This window comes from Danio aesculapii, chromosome 22 (genome assembly GCF_903798145.1).
Source record: "Danio aesculapii chromosome 22, fDanAes4.1, whole genome shotgun sequence".
NCBI classification, from domain to species: Eukaryota; Metazoa; Chordata; class Actinopteri; order Cypriniformes; family Danionidae; genus Danio; species Danio aesculapii.
Window position 1 is genome coordinate 17,065,069 of NC_079456.1, and position 16,976 is coordinate 17,082,044.

At 36.5% G+C, this 16,976-nt stretch overlaps 1 protein-coding gene across 1 annotated transcript; it reads left to right on the forward strand.

The window, feature by feature from the left end:
- The first annotated feature begins 5,313 nt into the window (after positions 1 to 5,313).
- On the forward strand, positions 5,314 to 15,536 carry tal1 (T-cell acute lymphocytic leukemia 1). The gene is made up of 4 exons (XM_056448401.1): positions 5,314 to 5,392; positions 7,238 to 7,763; positions 9,664 to 9,755; positions 13,593 to 15,536. Exons 2-4 carry the CDS (start codon positions 7,321 to 7,323, stop codon positions 14,030 to 14,032), a joined length of 975 nt encoding a protein of 324 aa, XP_056304376.1. The 5' UTR covers positions 5,314 to 5,392; positions 7,238 to 7,320; the 3' UTR covers positions 14,033 to 15,536.
- The last annotated feature ends 1,440 nt before the right edge of the window (positions 15,537 to 16,976 follow it).

Here is a 16,976-nt window from a genome sequence, read left to right on the forward strand (position 1 = left end):
TTCTACATTAGCCTATAATATTTCATATTCCTAAATAATCTAATCTCTATGCTATACTGAGCAGCAACGATTAAAGGGATAGTTTTGTCTAAAATTCTTCTAAAATTCTGTTATCATTTACTCACCCTTTACTTGTTTTCAACCTTTATGACTTTCTTCTGTTGACCACAAAATAATATTCATTCATTTTCTTTTTGGCTTGGTCTTGATCTGGGGTCGCCACATCGGAATGAACCGCCAATTTATCCAGCATATGTTTTATGCAGCGGATGCCCTTCCAGCTGCAACCCATCACTAGGAAACACCCATACACTCTCATTCACACACATGCACTAAAGACAATTTAGCTTACACAATTCACCTATAGCGCATGTCTTGGGCTTGTGGGGGAAACCAGAACACCCAGAGGAAACCACCACAAACACTGGCCCAGTCGGTACTCTAACCAGCGACTTCTTGCTCACTGCACCCCCGCGCCACCCCCACAAAATAATATATTTTAAAGAAAGCTGAAAGCCTGTAACCACTGACATCCATTTGTTTTTCCTACTATGGGTGTCAATGCTTACAGCCGCTTTCAGCTTCCTTCAAAAATGTATTATCTTTTGTTCAACAGAACAAAGAAACTCATAAATGTTTTGACACCAGTTGAGGGTAAATAGTAAGGGTAAATAGTGTGTAAATACTGCTTTTTTTGGTGAACAATCTCTGTAACGTATTTTTAGGGCTGTTCATCAAAATTACACTAAGATTTAGGTTATTTTGACTGTTCTACAAAAACAGCAACACTTAAATACATTTGTAGATAATTTTGTGCCCTTTTTACATGGCAACAAATCTCGAGTGCACAGCTAGTGATCTGTTATTTGGTTCCGTTTTCAGCACTCAGATGGTTAGAGGTTTGTTTTTACAAACCCTATTCTTATTTTTCTCTTGCACATTTTATTCCACATTAAGTTTAACCTAGGCCTATTTTTATTTAGCCTTGTAGCTATATGAGGTGAAAAAAGTACACTTTCCAAAACCGTTACCCTCCACGTTCTTGTATGGTGGAATGAGCAAGGGCTGATTTAGTGATTCGGGGCCATTAAGGAATTTCAGCCATGGGGCCCAAAAGTTCTAAAATGCACCTTTTGTACTTTAATTTTGGTTTATTTTGCTGTTTTTTTCTTATACCACTCTGTCTCATTTTCTACATTTAATGCAAAATAGTAACATGTAAATCATCTTGCAACATCTTGTAAAAACTTTTGAAATTATTTGTTTTCTTTAATTCACAACTAAAAATAAAAAATGAACTGTTTCGTTTTTGAAACAAAATCTTTACTGATTTGACTGGGGGACATATTTGCGCATATGTAATAATTAGATTTAAATAAAAAAAAAATTGACCCTCACCATACAAAATACCATAGAAAACAACATTACATCATTTCTAGGCATAATTCTAGGTATTTATTTGGGGGCCCTAAGATTTCCTGGGGCCCTGGGGCCGCTGCTTACCTTGCCCCTGGGAATAATAATGAGCCACCTTCTCACCGAAATCGTTGGCCATATATGATAACCATGCCACACTACAAACAAACCAATAATTAATAACCAAAAACTAGAATACCTTTTTAAGTTTCTTCTCCTGCTTGTTTGTTAATGGTTGTCTAATAAACCTGGCATTGCTATTAACGTTGGCTCAAAATTCCTCTATTCACTTTATGGCACCATTTGTTTTCTCACTGTCAGCTACCTCAGACGACAACCAGGCCTGTAGCCAGCCTGGTGAAAGGGGTGGTCCTTTTTTTTAAATTAAAAAGTGGATCTTTTTGCGGTTTATAGCACTCATTTAGGCTACTATTTAATTATGATATTTAAATACTGCATTTTAGTGACATTTTAAGAATTTTTTTGGGCTGAAATAGATTGTCGTATGGTCATCATAACCAAAAAGTACATTTGAAAGTTAATGGATAACAACAATAGCCAAAAAGGTATTCAAATTCATTTTAATATCGGTCGCTTTTGATGCTTCACAGCTTTTCATTGGTCATTTTTGTTCTAATTAGAATAAAAGTTACTTGTAAAATATTTTCTCTACTTTAAAAACAATACAGTAGCGAAAGATGACGTCACTTACGTCAGATTGTATGGTTTCTTTGCACAGCTGATGTTACTCAAGAAAAACGGCATTGGCCAAAACTGATTAGCACACTGAAGCGACAGCAGACAGAGGGTTCCACTCGGTCTTAAAACCTTTTTAATGGGTTTTATTATTATTCATGATGGTATATGAGCTCATGTATGGGACAAATTCTGTGTGAGTCTTTCGAACCACCCGAACCCCCCTGCTACAGACCTTATGACTTAGTTCGCCAATGTATACCTATTAGGCATAAAAACTTAGCAATTTTGATTAGGCTACTTAAGTGTTCTTTGAAACTAGTTTTAAATGGATATATTAAAATGAAAACTTCATCAAGTTTCCCCAACCCGCCGTCAAACGCTCGTAACTCACCCATTTCACCATGTGGGCCCTACAGGAAGTTGGTCGTGACAGCGAGTTCAGCTCAGAATCGTGACAGGTAGTGAAAATTATCGGATTGTGAGTGCTAAAACCCGCGAACAGAACGACTCCTTTCCTGTTTATGGGGGAAAGAGTGAAAATTAGCACTTCCAAACAATCCCAGTTTGAAGAACTCCACAGGAAAACTCACCTAAAGTGTGAGAGGGTCAGTTTGAGCTCACCATGATATGGAGAGAGCAGCATCTTGAAATGGTGAATTAAACATTCTTGGGCAGAGCGTTTATTATTAACACCTGGAAGTAATGCGGGTAAATTTAGAGCAAGTTTTTGGTCTACTGGATTGAGCAAACACGGGGAAAAGCTTGTCATGGGAGGAAGCTGTCATGGTGGTAGTGTCTGCCAAACAGCTCTAGTACACCCAGTGGCTCTCATCCCTGTCTGATGGATGAACCCGGGGTCGTTGGCTCACTGATACCGTCTTATCGCACTCCGCAAGGTGGTCCTTTGAGGTTTACACCAAATTCTGGCGAGTCTCGCAGGGCATCCTTCCCAAATCACTCAAAATCCGTAGCAATGAACTAACAAAGGCCCGAGATCAAAGGCTCTCAGATGATGGAGCTGATTTCCCACATATTATTCTGCGTGTATTTCATACATTCATTCATGAAGATATATTATCAAGTGTCTGCCTTCGCCTCTATACCTGACACCCCTCTCCGATGTTGACAATTACAGTTATCTGTGTTAATTCTGGAGTAAATGTGTTGACAACGATCATGGTGATGACGAATTAATGAGCTTCATATCTCCATCATCAACGAAACATCTTCAGTAGAGTCAGTCAACATTTTATTGAAGAGGAAAAACATTTTGACGTTGCATTTTGTATTGCAGCCTACTTTTTTTCTCTTCAAATGCTAGCCTTTTTTGAGGGATGTAAACAAAAACAATATCCCATTGTATTTGCTGTTTTACATGTTTAATTTCTATAGCTTCCGAGAATCCAAAAAGAGCTACATGTTGATAAATAATGTTGTGATAGCTGCTTAACATTAAGTTATGATTGAATTGCCTCTTGGAATAATTCGATAACAAGCAGGAAATGTAATGTTATTGGTAAAATGGACTGTTTTTTAATCAAAGGTTGTGATTGTCAATGTTTAAAACAACATTTTTAGAGTGTATTAATTATGAATTAAACAACTCAAATTTCAAGGATGCACCAGCTATTACATTTTATGGCTGTGACCAATAGAATAATTAAATAACACTAATTTAAACAATAGGAAGTATTAAAAAAACAACAACCTACTAGCCTATAAAACATGAAAGATTATATTTTGGCTACATTTACAAAGTGTTAAAATTCACCCAATTTTTCCTATTTTATTTAGTAAAGCTTTAAAACATTGTTACATGTACAGTTGAAGTCAGAATTATTAGCCCCTTTGAGTTTTTTTTCTTTTTCTTTTTTAAAGTATTTCCCAAATGATGTTTAACAGAGCAAAGAAATTATGTCTGATAATATTTTTTTCTTCCATAGAAAGTCTTATTTGTTTTATTTCGGCTAGAATAAAAGCAGTTTTTAATTTTTCAAACACCATTTTAAGGTCAAAACTATCAGTCCCTTTAAGCTATATATTTTTCGATTGTCTGCAGAACAAACCATCATTATACAATAACTTACCTAATTACCCTAACCTGTTACCCTCATTAACCTAGTAAAGCCTTTAAATGTCACTTTAAGCTGTATAGAAGTGTCTTGAAAAATATCTAGTCAAATATTATTAACTGTCATCATGGCAAAGATAAAAAAAATCAGTTATTAGAAATGAGTTATTAAAACTATTATGTTTAGAAATGTGTTGAAAAAAATCTCTCCGTTAAACAGAAATTGGAGGAAAAAAACAGGGGGGCTAATAATTCTGACTTCAACTGTATACCTGTAAATTGTAAACATAAATGTATAATATAGCAAAAACGGAAAATATTTTACCATGCATGTATGGAGAGCAGGGTAAATGTCAGATCCTACCTACAATAAAAAAACCTAAAAAAAAAAAAAAAACCTACAATACTGTCCAATTCCGATACATGTAATAACTGTAAATACTAGAATAAATATTGTGCATCCTTAATAAATACATTCACTTAGTTCATTATAGAACATTATAGAAAATTATAAAGAAAAAACGTAGGGTACCTTAAATTGGCATCAAATATCCTCTAAAATAATTTAGAAACGATTATTCGTGTGCATTCTTGGGTTGGCGTTTGTAATTTGCGTCTGCTTACCTTAATAACCTGTCAAACATTTTTTTCTTACTGAGAGTTATGTTATGAACACGACTTCCAGTTTAATCTGAACGCCCGAAAACGCTGAAATGTGTAAAACAAACCGCCGCTAATGGTACTTTCCCCCAGCCGATATCACTGAAAATGTGTTACTTTTGGCCGCATAATTAATTTCTGATTGAGCCCTGAAGCAGCTCGACAATATTACGCATTCGTTTTTTCCCCTCCCTCCTCAATCTGCTGAGTTATTTTTTATGCATATCCATTCACAATATAAGTCTATATTTTTCTCTTCGCATTTGCCCTCGATAAAAAGCTAAATAATAATGAATCATTTCATAAATAATGGGTTTAGGGGCTTATCGACCGCGCAGTGGCCGCCACGGCACTCTTATCTCGCCTGGCCACATTGCGCCCGTGTTCCGCTCCCCATACTGAGAGGCGCACGCTGGACGTGATGTGGAATTATATAGACCTCACTTCCAGTTCCACACAGCACTTCAGTGCATCTAAAACCTCAGACATGGATGACCCTCCACAAAATGGCTCCATGCACACACTAACATCCACCGCCCGACGACGGTAAGAGGCGAATATTGGTGTTTCTGCGCTATTTTGATACTAACGCAGATCATAATTAGGCGTGCGATCGACGCGAGATGATTAATATGCGGTCATGTTGGGTTTATGGCATTTTTATTTGGCTGTATTCGGTCCTGGAGCATATAGGCCCTTGAGCCTGCAGAATACAGAAAGCGATTTGGCATTTCATTTTTAATTAAAGAGCATTTTTGACATGACTTTTCCAATCTTAAAGTTATGAAATTCTATTCGATTTTCCTTAAAAAACATCCGGGCCCGCTATTTTCAATCTTTTCCGTTTTGACAATAAACATAATAACTCCTAATACTCATAATATTCTTAGGATTCTTCATTTATAAAACTAAAATGGACATTTATGTTTTAGCTAGGCTATTATACAAGTCGGACATGATTTATTTGTATTTTTGAAATTAGTTGTCATTCACGTGTCGAATTTAGTGTATATTTGCGACCTTAAATATTGTTTTATCCCCGTTAGATCTGGTCGTTTCATGTTTTAATCAACATGTTTTGTTTTAACAACTCACAACATTTGCTTAAATATAAGTGTACAATAATATTTCTTATTAAATAACTCTACATTTATACGGAGTAAACAAGACTGCAGGCTACAATTAAAGTCTAAATTGCGTAAAAGCCTCTTCATGATATTTTGCACATTGTTGTGTGTAAATACAAATAGGGTAATTATTAATGCATTAATAAATAATTTGCCATACATTTACACACAAACAAATTGGCAAAATATTGCCAAGACTCAAAGATGGAAGAGACAAAAAAACAGTACAGAAAACTAGGCTACATTTAACGTGCATCACATTACAACGGACTGCAACGACGATATTATTATAAACACAAACAGGCAAATTAACTGTTTTTGTAAGCTTTACCATCTAAAATAAAAACCAATGTCCTTAAAAAGTGCAAAAAATAAATAAAACGCAAGGAATTTTAACTCTAGCTCTTTATTAAATAAAAGATTTAAAAACAACGCCATAAACGAAGCTTCTATTTTGCTAATAAAACAGAACATTAACTAGTAAATAGAAATATATTTACACTGATCGGATATAATTCCTTTACATTGACGAGCAATGCTATAATAATAATAATAATAATAATAATAATAATAATAATAATAATAATAATAATAATAACAACGTTTAATTGGGATTCAAATACGGTTTAATATGCCAATCTGGAAAGGTGTTATTGAATATATGCTGTAATAATTATGCAGATCATATTCTGTTATAAATGTACAACCATGTTAGCAGAAGATAAGCTCTGTCCCAACGAAGAAACAGGCTTATCTCCAGATACCATGAGCAGAGCAGTGACAAACCAAGGTCAGGTCGAGACATAAAACCACACCACAAACATGTAGAACTCTTAAAAAAAATCATTCAACTGAAGAACCATTTTTGGTTCCTCAAAGAATCTTCCAATGAACAATCCTAAAAAAACATCCATTTATTTCTTGAATGAAGACCATTTCAATAACATAAAGAGGTTTTTCCAGTTTAAAAAATGGAGATGATCCACAGATTTTCTCAATGGAGTCACCGACATCAATAAAGAGCCTTTAAATTTTAAGAGTGTCCAACCTTCCTGTTATTGAAAGCAAAAACGCGTAGAACTGATCTCACAGGCCTTTTGTATGGATACAGCAGTAGACACACATGACAGGTGCTGTCATAGAGCTTCATTACTGTACTATCAGTGTTTCCAGTCACGCGCGCGCCTTGGACAGAAAGGATGCGCGTAAAAAAGCTCCTTTCCTCCACTCACGCACGCGTTCATAAAGGTGTGTGCTTTCACAGGTGACCTCGGATGAGACGCTAAACCGGGATTTACAACTTGATTTGGATACCACTTTGTACATTTTGGGGGATTGCGCCGAAGGATGATGGAAAAACTGAAATCCGAGCAATTTCCGCTGAGCCCGAGCGCGGAGGGCTGCGCTTCTCCCCCGCGCGGCGATGGAGACGCGCGCGGGAAACAGGAAGGCACGACGGCGGAGACAGGAGAGCATCGCTTCCCCGAGGAGCTCAATGGTGTTGCCAAGGAAACGGCTCACCACGCCACCGAGCTAAAAAAGGAGGTGGCGGTGATCGAGCTGTCCAGGAGAGGAGGGAGCGCAGATATAAAAGGCAGGGAGCTCAAGGCAGACCTCAGCCATAAGGTGCAGACCACCGAGCTGTGCAGACCCCCGATTCCCTTGCCACTGCCTCCCAGAGACCCGCTGAGCGACACTCGAATGGTGCAGTTGAGTCCGCCCGCTTTCCCTCTCCCGGCACGAGCGATGCTCTACAGCAACATGACGACGCCGCTCGCCACTATTAACAGGTAACGCCGCTTTAAACTCAATGCTTTTTAAGGGACACAAAGCAGGAGATGATGTAAATAAGTAGATCTGAATGCTTTAAAAATAGAAGATCACTCAGGGAATATCTGATGTTAATTTCAAGTCTGTTCCTAATTTTTGCGCATGATAATATTGGAAAAGTTTCGTTTTATCATACAATTTTCTTATACACTATAGCCGATTTGAGGCTTTCTCTAAATAATTTTAGATAAATAAGACATTTTTAGATAGTTAATTTACATTTTTATAATGCTTTCAGAACGTAACAAAGATAAGACAGATCTTAGCAAAGATATTGGTGCTATAGCCTACAATATTTTCATTTTTTCGTTTTCCTATTGTTTGTCGTATTTCGCTTTCATTTTTCGATGATAGAATAAGCTAAAATTAATGTTTAACTCATTATGTATACATATTTGTCTTTTTTGTTTGTTTTATTTCTTTGTAATATGTACTACATGTATTTCGTTTTTCATCTTGCTTTTCATATTCGCTATATTTTTCAACTTTTACATGCATTTCGTTTCCTTATGCTAACCTGTGTATTTTAAGTGCTTTTTTTTAGATGTTTAGTCGTGCTATCTTCCCATTTTATTCTATAGTTTGTATTATTCTAATTTTTAACGACGTTTCATCTCATTTGTTTCATTGTATATTAAATACGCAGTTTGTTGTCTCCATTAGCCATCGAATATTATACAGAGAAAACTACATTTATAACAGATTGCAAAAATACAATGTTAAATTCAGAAAAGGCACCTGAGCCTAAATTATATAATGAAGGAGAATATAAATGTCATGAAAAAGATAAAAAGCCACTTAAATATTTTAGAGAGTAAAATAAGCTTGGAAAAGTAAAAATATGAAAATAGATAAAAATATGAAGAGTTCAGATGCAAAAACCTCTAAATGCCATCTGAAATTTCCTTCCTTTCCTGTTATGTTTTTTTCACATTACAAAGAATGAAAATACACTATTAATCAACATAAAAGTGAAATTACTGAACCTACATAACAAGAGCCAGAGAAAAATGCTCATTTTAAATCAAATAGATTAAGATTAAGAATAAAGATTAGATGGCATTTAGAGGCTTTTGCATCTGAACCCTTTATATATTAATCTATTTTCATATTTTAACCTTTTTCAAGCTTATTCTTTTCTCTAAATTATTTAATCAAATGGCCTTTTATTTTTTGCTCCATGACATTTATATTCTCCTTCTATTGATCATATAATTTAGGCTCTATACACAGGTGCCTTTTCTGATTTTAACATCGCATTTTTTCAATTCAACCTATTTTCTTCCATTGTACCCATTAAATATAAATGTTTTCTCTATCAGCGATGTAATATATGAATAATGCATTAACAGTATAGTCTATATACTAAATACATGCATAAAATATAAGAAACGTCATGAGTAATAAGAAATAAGTGCACACATCATTTAAACTCGAAATACAGTGAAAAGATCAAATGTTACTGTATTAAACAGGCATCGTAACCACATGGTTTACCTTTTATCCACAGGCTATCATTATTATTTGAATTGCTTATTTTTAATGATCAGAGTTGTGTCAGTACATTATTCAATGCAAGCATGGGCAAAACATATTTTCAAGGAGTGCACGTTAAAGGGTTAAACACTCAATTTCATTTCTATTTCATAATTTATGTATTTATCTTAAACACATTAAAGAACAGAGCAGAAATGTCATAAATAAGAAGATAAAAAGCACTCAAGTGTCTTTATTACAACTTCTCATTCTATTCTGGTTAAGGGCATTTCAATAAAGACAAGATAAATAAGAATAATCTGCATTACAGGATATTTCCATTGCTTCAGTCACACATTCTGAACTGTGTGTGTTTCTCCTCAGTGGTTTTGCTGGAGATGCGGAACAGTATGGGATGTATCCTAGCAATCGAGTCAAGCGCAGACCTGCACCTTATGAGGTTGAAATCAACGATGGTAAGAGCAATTTAAATCTTACCAAGTATGCTGTTCTCTCATTTCTGATTTTCTCTTCATCATTTTAGTCTCTCGATCTGAAATCAAGCACAGAAGGAGCCAAATGTAGTAAAAGAAAACATTTAATAATTAAAAAAATCATTTCAGTTCAATTAAAATTTATTTAATCTACAATTTAATGAAGCACTGGGATATATTCCAAGCAAGAAATGTCATATTGTCTGCGCCAGTGGTGTAGTGGTTAGTGCGTCGACACATGCACTCTGGTGCACACGGTGACCCGAGTTCGATTCCGCCTCGCAGTCCTATGCTGATCCTTCCCCTTCCCGTTCCCCATGCTTTCCTGTCTATCCTCTCTACTGTCCTATCAAATAAAGGTGAAAAACCCCGAAAAAATAATTATAAAAAAGAAATGTCATATTAAAGTAAAAACACAAACTGCTAACAAAATACTGCATGAAACAAAGATGATTTAAGATCAATGATGTAAGACAGAGAAAAAAAGTGGATACAGTTGCCAATAGAAAAAAAAAACCCAGTGTATGCACTGAAGAGATAGCTGCGAGTTGCCTATAAAAATGCAAATATAAGCCAATGTGTTTGGCTGCGAGTGTTGAGAAAGAGATGCAGGATTCTAATGAGATGAACACGGCGAATGCATGACACAATATGTTCACAGGCGATATAGCACGGCATCAAAGGTAATGCTGCCCTCGCCGGCTCTTCAAGACAATTTCCTTTCCGAAAAAAAAATGCTTTAAATTATTCCTTAACTCGAGAGGCCGGGAATCCATTTAACTAAGTGTAATTATATGAAGTCACTGGTGCATCAGGCACAGTGAAGCATTGATAGCCCTGTTCCAACAGAGCTGTCTAGGATGAGAAATGGCCCTGAATAATTGAATGTAAAATGCCATAGATAATAGAAAGGTTAATTAATTCTTGGCTAAATAGGGGAAGATAAAGAGCTAATCTATCAGTGAGAAGTGAGCGAACACCTTAGGTGTGTTCACAAGGAAACCACTGTTAAAGCACTCAACCGTGTCATTAAACGCTGCTCATGTGTTATGAACAAGAACTCGCCCACTCAGTAAAAAAACATAATTTTGACAACCCCAAAAAACCCCTTGGGTTCTACTTGACCAGTGCCCAGCAAGATTTAAAGCATTGATTTTGGCATAGGGTGGGAGGTTTACTTGCTACCTTTAAACTCACCCCCATTTACCTTTCTGATTCTACTCAACCTGCTTTGCACTGTAAAAAATGCTGAGTTCCACACAATTTCTTCCTGTTGTCCCAACACAAATCGATTAAGTTAACTGAATAGATTTTTTTTGTACAAATTTAAGTGGATTGAACATAAAACATTGAAGTTGTCCCAAAAACCCTCAAGAATTGAGTTGATTCAGCTCATTTGAAATAAATCATTTGAACAAGCAGCAAAAATTCAAAATGCTCATGAGAACAGGGTATATTAAAAGTAGGGATGTCCAGATCCAATCATGTGATCGGAAATCGGGCCTGATCACGTGGTTCCAGACTCGATTGGAATCAGATGTTACCTCCCAATCAGGACCTGAATATATGTATATATATTTTCTCATTATTTTTTAACACATCTGTAGTTATGCGGTGGCACAGAGTTAGACTGCTTTCTTGACCTCGCAGAATGACATCACTTTGTTGCAGAGACGCTATTAGCTAAATGCTGGCAAAGTAGAACACAGAAGTAGTTAGGAGCGGAAAACAGTCTGGAGGTATTATAAAGTTGATGACAGCATTGTCATAGCAAACTGTGAGATATGTGAACTTGGGATTGCCTGCCGGGTATTTTAAGTTGAGGAGCTTTTAATTTTATATTAGATTTACTGTTGCACTGAAGTCCGAAAATTAAGAATTGATGTTATTTTTTTTTTGACTGATCAATCTACCTCACAGAAGTGCTCTGTTTGTTAACAGTGTTGCTGAACATTAAAAAAAGGTGAATTAAATAAAAAAAATAAGGAACATCCTGGATGTTTCTTCACTCTTTATTCTTTTTTTATGAATTATAGAAGTATCGGATCGGGTTTCGGTATCAGTAGACACTCAAACTCAAATAACTCAAGGGCAAAAAAACCTGATGGGGACATCCCTAATTAAAAGTACACTAAAATACACAATACACTAAACCTCACAGCACCAATGTAACCCCTCAGTTTCCCACTCACTGAGCAGGATTTAAACCAGCAATTCTGGCAATGAACATGTCACACTAACGAGAAAGCTAAAGACTTCCACCTCTAGCATTTGCTGCTAGTGCACCTCCAGAGATCAGGAGTGTGAGGTTTATTTCACACACCTCTCATTAGTAGGCCTCAAATTCACAAACTCATCTAAACCTCACCCCCGTCCACACTACATACTGTGATCTGAATTCGACCCTATTTGAATTTGACTCATTGGGCTGATAATGCCTAATAATTAGAGAGTTGGACTTGTGATCCAATTGTGGCAGGTTTCAGTCCTGGGACCAACAGGAATTGTAAGTGGGGGCAGTGAATAAGCAGCACTCTTCCATCCTCAATACCATGGTCCCTAGAGTCTCTTTACCAAGGCACCAAACCCCCAACTGCTCCCGAGTGTTTGTGGATAAAGGAGTCTGATAAAAAAATAAATGTAAAAATAAACAGGTGATTTGGACATGATAGGTGGTCACATTATAATACAACCCTATAATAACACTAAACAATAGTCTCTTATATGATTCTATAACTTGCCTGTTACACCTAACCCCCTAAACCTCCTTCAGCCCTCTCCAGGCAGGATTTGAATCATGGTGCCTCTCTGAACCGCAAGTCTGTTGCTCCCAGACTGTAGAGAATGCTTTAGTTGTGACATAGGAGTGTCCTAGTTGTGTCATAGCTGTGTCCAAGAACATCCACCATATACCCATCCTCATGTGGTTTTATGAGTTTCTTCTATGAACACAAGAAAGGATATTTCGAAAAATGCTGGTTGATGGTACCCATTGACTTCCATAGTATGAAAATTTACTATGGAAGTCAATGGGTACCATCAAGCAACACATTCCAAATTAACATCTTTTGTGTTAAACAGAAGAAAGAAACTGAAATAGGTTTCGAACAAGTGAAGGATAAGTAAACGATAACAGAGGTTACATTATGTTTCCATCCAAAAATCCGAATTAACTTGATGCGCAAAACTGTAATATCGCATAAAAGATGTGCGAATAAAGCAGCGTTTCCATCCAACGAGTCAAAGAGAACAAAATCATCACTTCCTGATTAACTGACGCCAAATATCAACAGTAAAAATGGAATTTGCTGCGGTAGGAGATGCTGTGAGAATCTTTTCTTTATTTAATAAATGACTGGTGGCTCAGTAGACAGGTGATTAATAACAGTAATAAACGGTTACAGCGTTTTAGAATGACCAAAACAACATTTGAGATGTTTTACGATGTGTTCAGTCTGCTGGTTTGTCTATTCACACACATTTTTATCGTCACATGATCTCTTATAACAAAATCACATGACCTTTTTAATGCACATACTGGAATTTGTTCGGTAAAAGTGTTTCCATCATAGTTTATGTGCATCTTTTCTTATCAAATAAAAAGTTTGTTCTACTCAGTTGTGCATGCATGTTTTTCAAAATGTATGCACATCTTGGTGTTTCCATCAAACGATTTTTTTATGCACATATCCAAATGCACATAAATATAGGTGGATGGAAACGTAGCTAATGTTGGGCGAACTATCAATTTAGGGTTGAAAATGTACTCTGACAATCTTGGAAAACTCTTTGCTAAGTGTATTTGTTTTGTTTCTACAGGTTCGCAGCCCAAAATCGTGCGACGGATTTTCACGAACAGTCGCGAGCGCTGGCGGCAGCAGAATGTGAACGGTGCCTTCGCAGAGCTGCGCAAGCTCATCCCAACACACCCTCCTGACAAGAAGCTCAGCAAGAACGAGATCCTGCGTCTGGCCATGAAGTACATCAACTTTCTGGCCAAGCTACTAAACGACCAGGACGACATGGTGGGCGGTGAAGCTCCCGCCCGGGCCAATCGGGAGAGCAGAGATGCAACTCTAGTCCGGGACGACCTCCTTCAGGAGATGCTTAGCCCCAACTCCAGCTGCGGGAGTCTGCTGGATGGGGACGCCAGCCCAGAGAGCTTTACTGAGGACCAGGACTCATCAGTGGAGTCCAGGCCCTCTGCAAGAGGACTAAACCATTCCAGCCTCCCGCTGGACGGAAATGCCCAGCGGTGACTGATAGGAGAGACTGACAGACTAATTTCTCGGGCTGACAACTAGCGTATGTTCATGTTGTGTGCAAGCATATTCTTACGTAAGACTTTCTGTTAACGCCCTCCGTGGAGAAACACTGGTACGGAGGAAGACCACCAGGTAGATTTTTAATCCACACTCCACAGGATCACCACCTAAAAATGAAAACAAGCAGAGTGAATGGTACCCACGCCTCATCAGGTACACCGACGGTATGGAGGTCAGCCGGACTTTAGCGACAAAAAGGAGCGTTTAAAGCAAGAAAGTCCAAGAAATGGAGTAGTTCACTGCACAATCCCATCATTTAAGCACCTTCATGTCACTCTAAACCACAGGTGTCAAAGCCAGTTCCTGGAGGGGCTCAGCACTACACGGTTTAGTTCCAACACTGCTTCAACACACTTACCTGTAGGTTTCAAACAAGCCTTAAGGACTCAATTAGTTTGATCAGGTGTGTTTAATGATAGTTGGAACTAAACTGTGCAGAGATGCGGCCCTCCAGGAACTGGCTTTGACTGTGAAACCAATGTAATCTTATGGGAATTCGTAGCTTTTTGATTTAGTGGCTAATTCGTATTAATTTGTGCAGTGTCATACGTACATTTTAGTATGATTTACTCATCCTCCAATGAGGAGCAGGGCTAGAGTCGGGGTTAGGATTTGGGGGCACATTTTTTAAAATTTGTACGTTTCCATACAAATACAATGTGTAAAATAGTTACGTTTCCTTGTGAGACAGGGCTCGTGAATCCCAAAAAGACGCATAATTGAAAACCCATACAATGGAAATTTAATGGAAGTCTAATTCTTGGGATTTCATTGATTGTACATTTTCGGAGAAGGTAGAAAATCGTACATTTGAAGTGACATGATTGTGAATAAATGATGACGCAGCTCAGCGTCTTTAAGACAAATTTGTACATACTGGGAATTTGAATGGGTTATGACCTTTAAGTATTCTTAGCGCCATCTGGGGAGAACAGTATCGCCATTTTGTAAATGGTTTTTCAGTATTATGTTTGGATTACAAGTTGGATGGTGGAGGAGGTACAAGAACGTGTACATAAACCAGGATAATGTTGTGCGTCTATAACGATGACCCTTTAGACTGTTCTTTTGCATTGTGATCATGGTACACCATTAATTCGCATCTCCATTTTCCTACCACTCATTCGTTAGTTTCTTCACCCACCCTCCAAGCCAAGCATCTCGCAATGACGAATCCATTGAGTAAACGTTCTGTCACTTTATTTGACTCGTATGAACTTGATCTGCTTTTTAGCAGAGGATTGAGTAACCAGTCTTGGTACCTTTAAGTCTTTTATTGGGTATTAAATGAGCAAACAAACAAACATGGTTATTTTAATGTGATATTTAGTAGAAAGACCTTTGTTGTAAGGTGAAACTCTATCTATGAATATATGCAATGTTATATCTCACAAATTTTATATGAAAAACCCACAAAAATAAAAAACACAAAGCCGAACGTGTGTGTGCGTGCCAATATATTGTCTGAATTATTACAGCTGTTGCCATGACAACTGTAAAGGTAGAGGAAGAAAGGAAAATATCCAGCCGAGCGTTTTACGAAGTGTCAGAAAACACAGCAGACGGGGATTAAAACGAAAAAAGGGACCGAGGTAGAAATGAAAACACTGTCAAGTCACTCAAGCTAGTCGGGACTTAGAGAAAAAAAGTACAATGCATTTTTTTATGTAAGGAACAAAATGTTAAATCCCCGACATGAAGAATGACTACAGTGGGATGTGATAATATGAGAAAGCTAACAAGATTTAGATTGGAGGCATTTAATATGCAAGATTTAAGGACAGTCAGGGTCATAGCAGGGTGTCTGAACCCATGGGAATATGATAAGAATCAAAGCCAATGAAAAAGTCATTGGTCGGGTCTACTGGCCCCAAGGGGCCCTAAAGGACTGTGAAACACTGATCCAAGGGCAGTTCCCAGACCAGTGACTGATCCACACCCACATACATGGATGACCTTGCCAAACACTCTCCATTCTATCAGCTAGAGGACATGTGTGACATCTCAGGCTAAAGAAATAAAGCTGTGTGTTAAATGGCTTTTATGTCAAGAGGAGGTGTTGTGGAATCACAAATACACCCCTCAGTGTTTGAGGATGGAAAGATGGCACTGAGAAAAACAATATTGAAGGTAATTTATGACATTTAAAGCATTCAAAAGAAATAGTATTCATCTGTGCATGAACATAATATTTCCACTCCACCTGGTTTAATGTCAACGATTGGTCATAAGATTATTCATAAGATCTTTTTTTAAGTTATCTTGACACATCTTACTTCAGTTGTGATTCTGGCACGAAAATATGCAAAATATTTATTTACTGTGATTTGACTAATCATTTTCTGCAGACTGCATCAATAATAAAATGTATTTTAAAGTATTATTTTTTGACAATTTATTATGTATATTTATTATATTTAATATTAAATTTATATTAATGTTTATTTTATATTAATTATATTTAATATATTTATTATATAATAATTTAATATGTACAGTGCTCAGCATTATTGAGTACACACCATTTTGAAATGTATTATATTATATATATAAATTATATTCACATTTCTTAGTGAATATAGGCAATGTATTTTGAACAAAACAGATTTATTATTTATTATTAATATATAGATATATTTATTAAAATAATATTTTAGTCACAAAATACATTTAGAAATTGAAAGATAATACAATTAAATTCAAGCAAAATATTGCAAAAAAAAAAATTACAACGCACAAAATTTTAACAAAATGTTTACTTTTTTTGCTTCTCTTGATTTTTCCTGTTTTTTAAATGTGTATTTAATATTTTTCTACAACATCTAAATTTGGCTGTACTAGTTTTTGGACTGTTATCGTAAGTTATTTTGTTAGATAA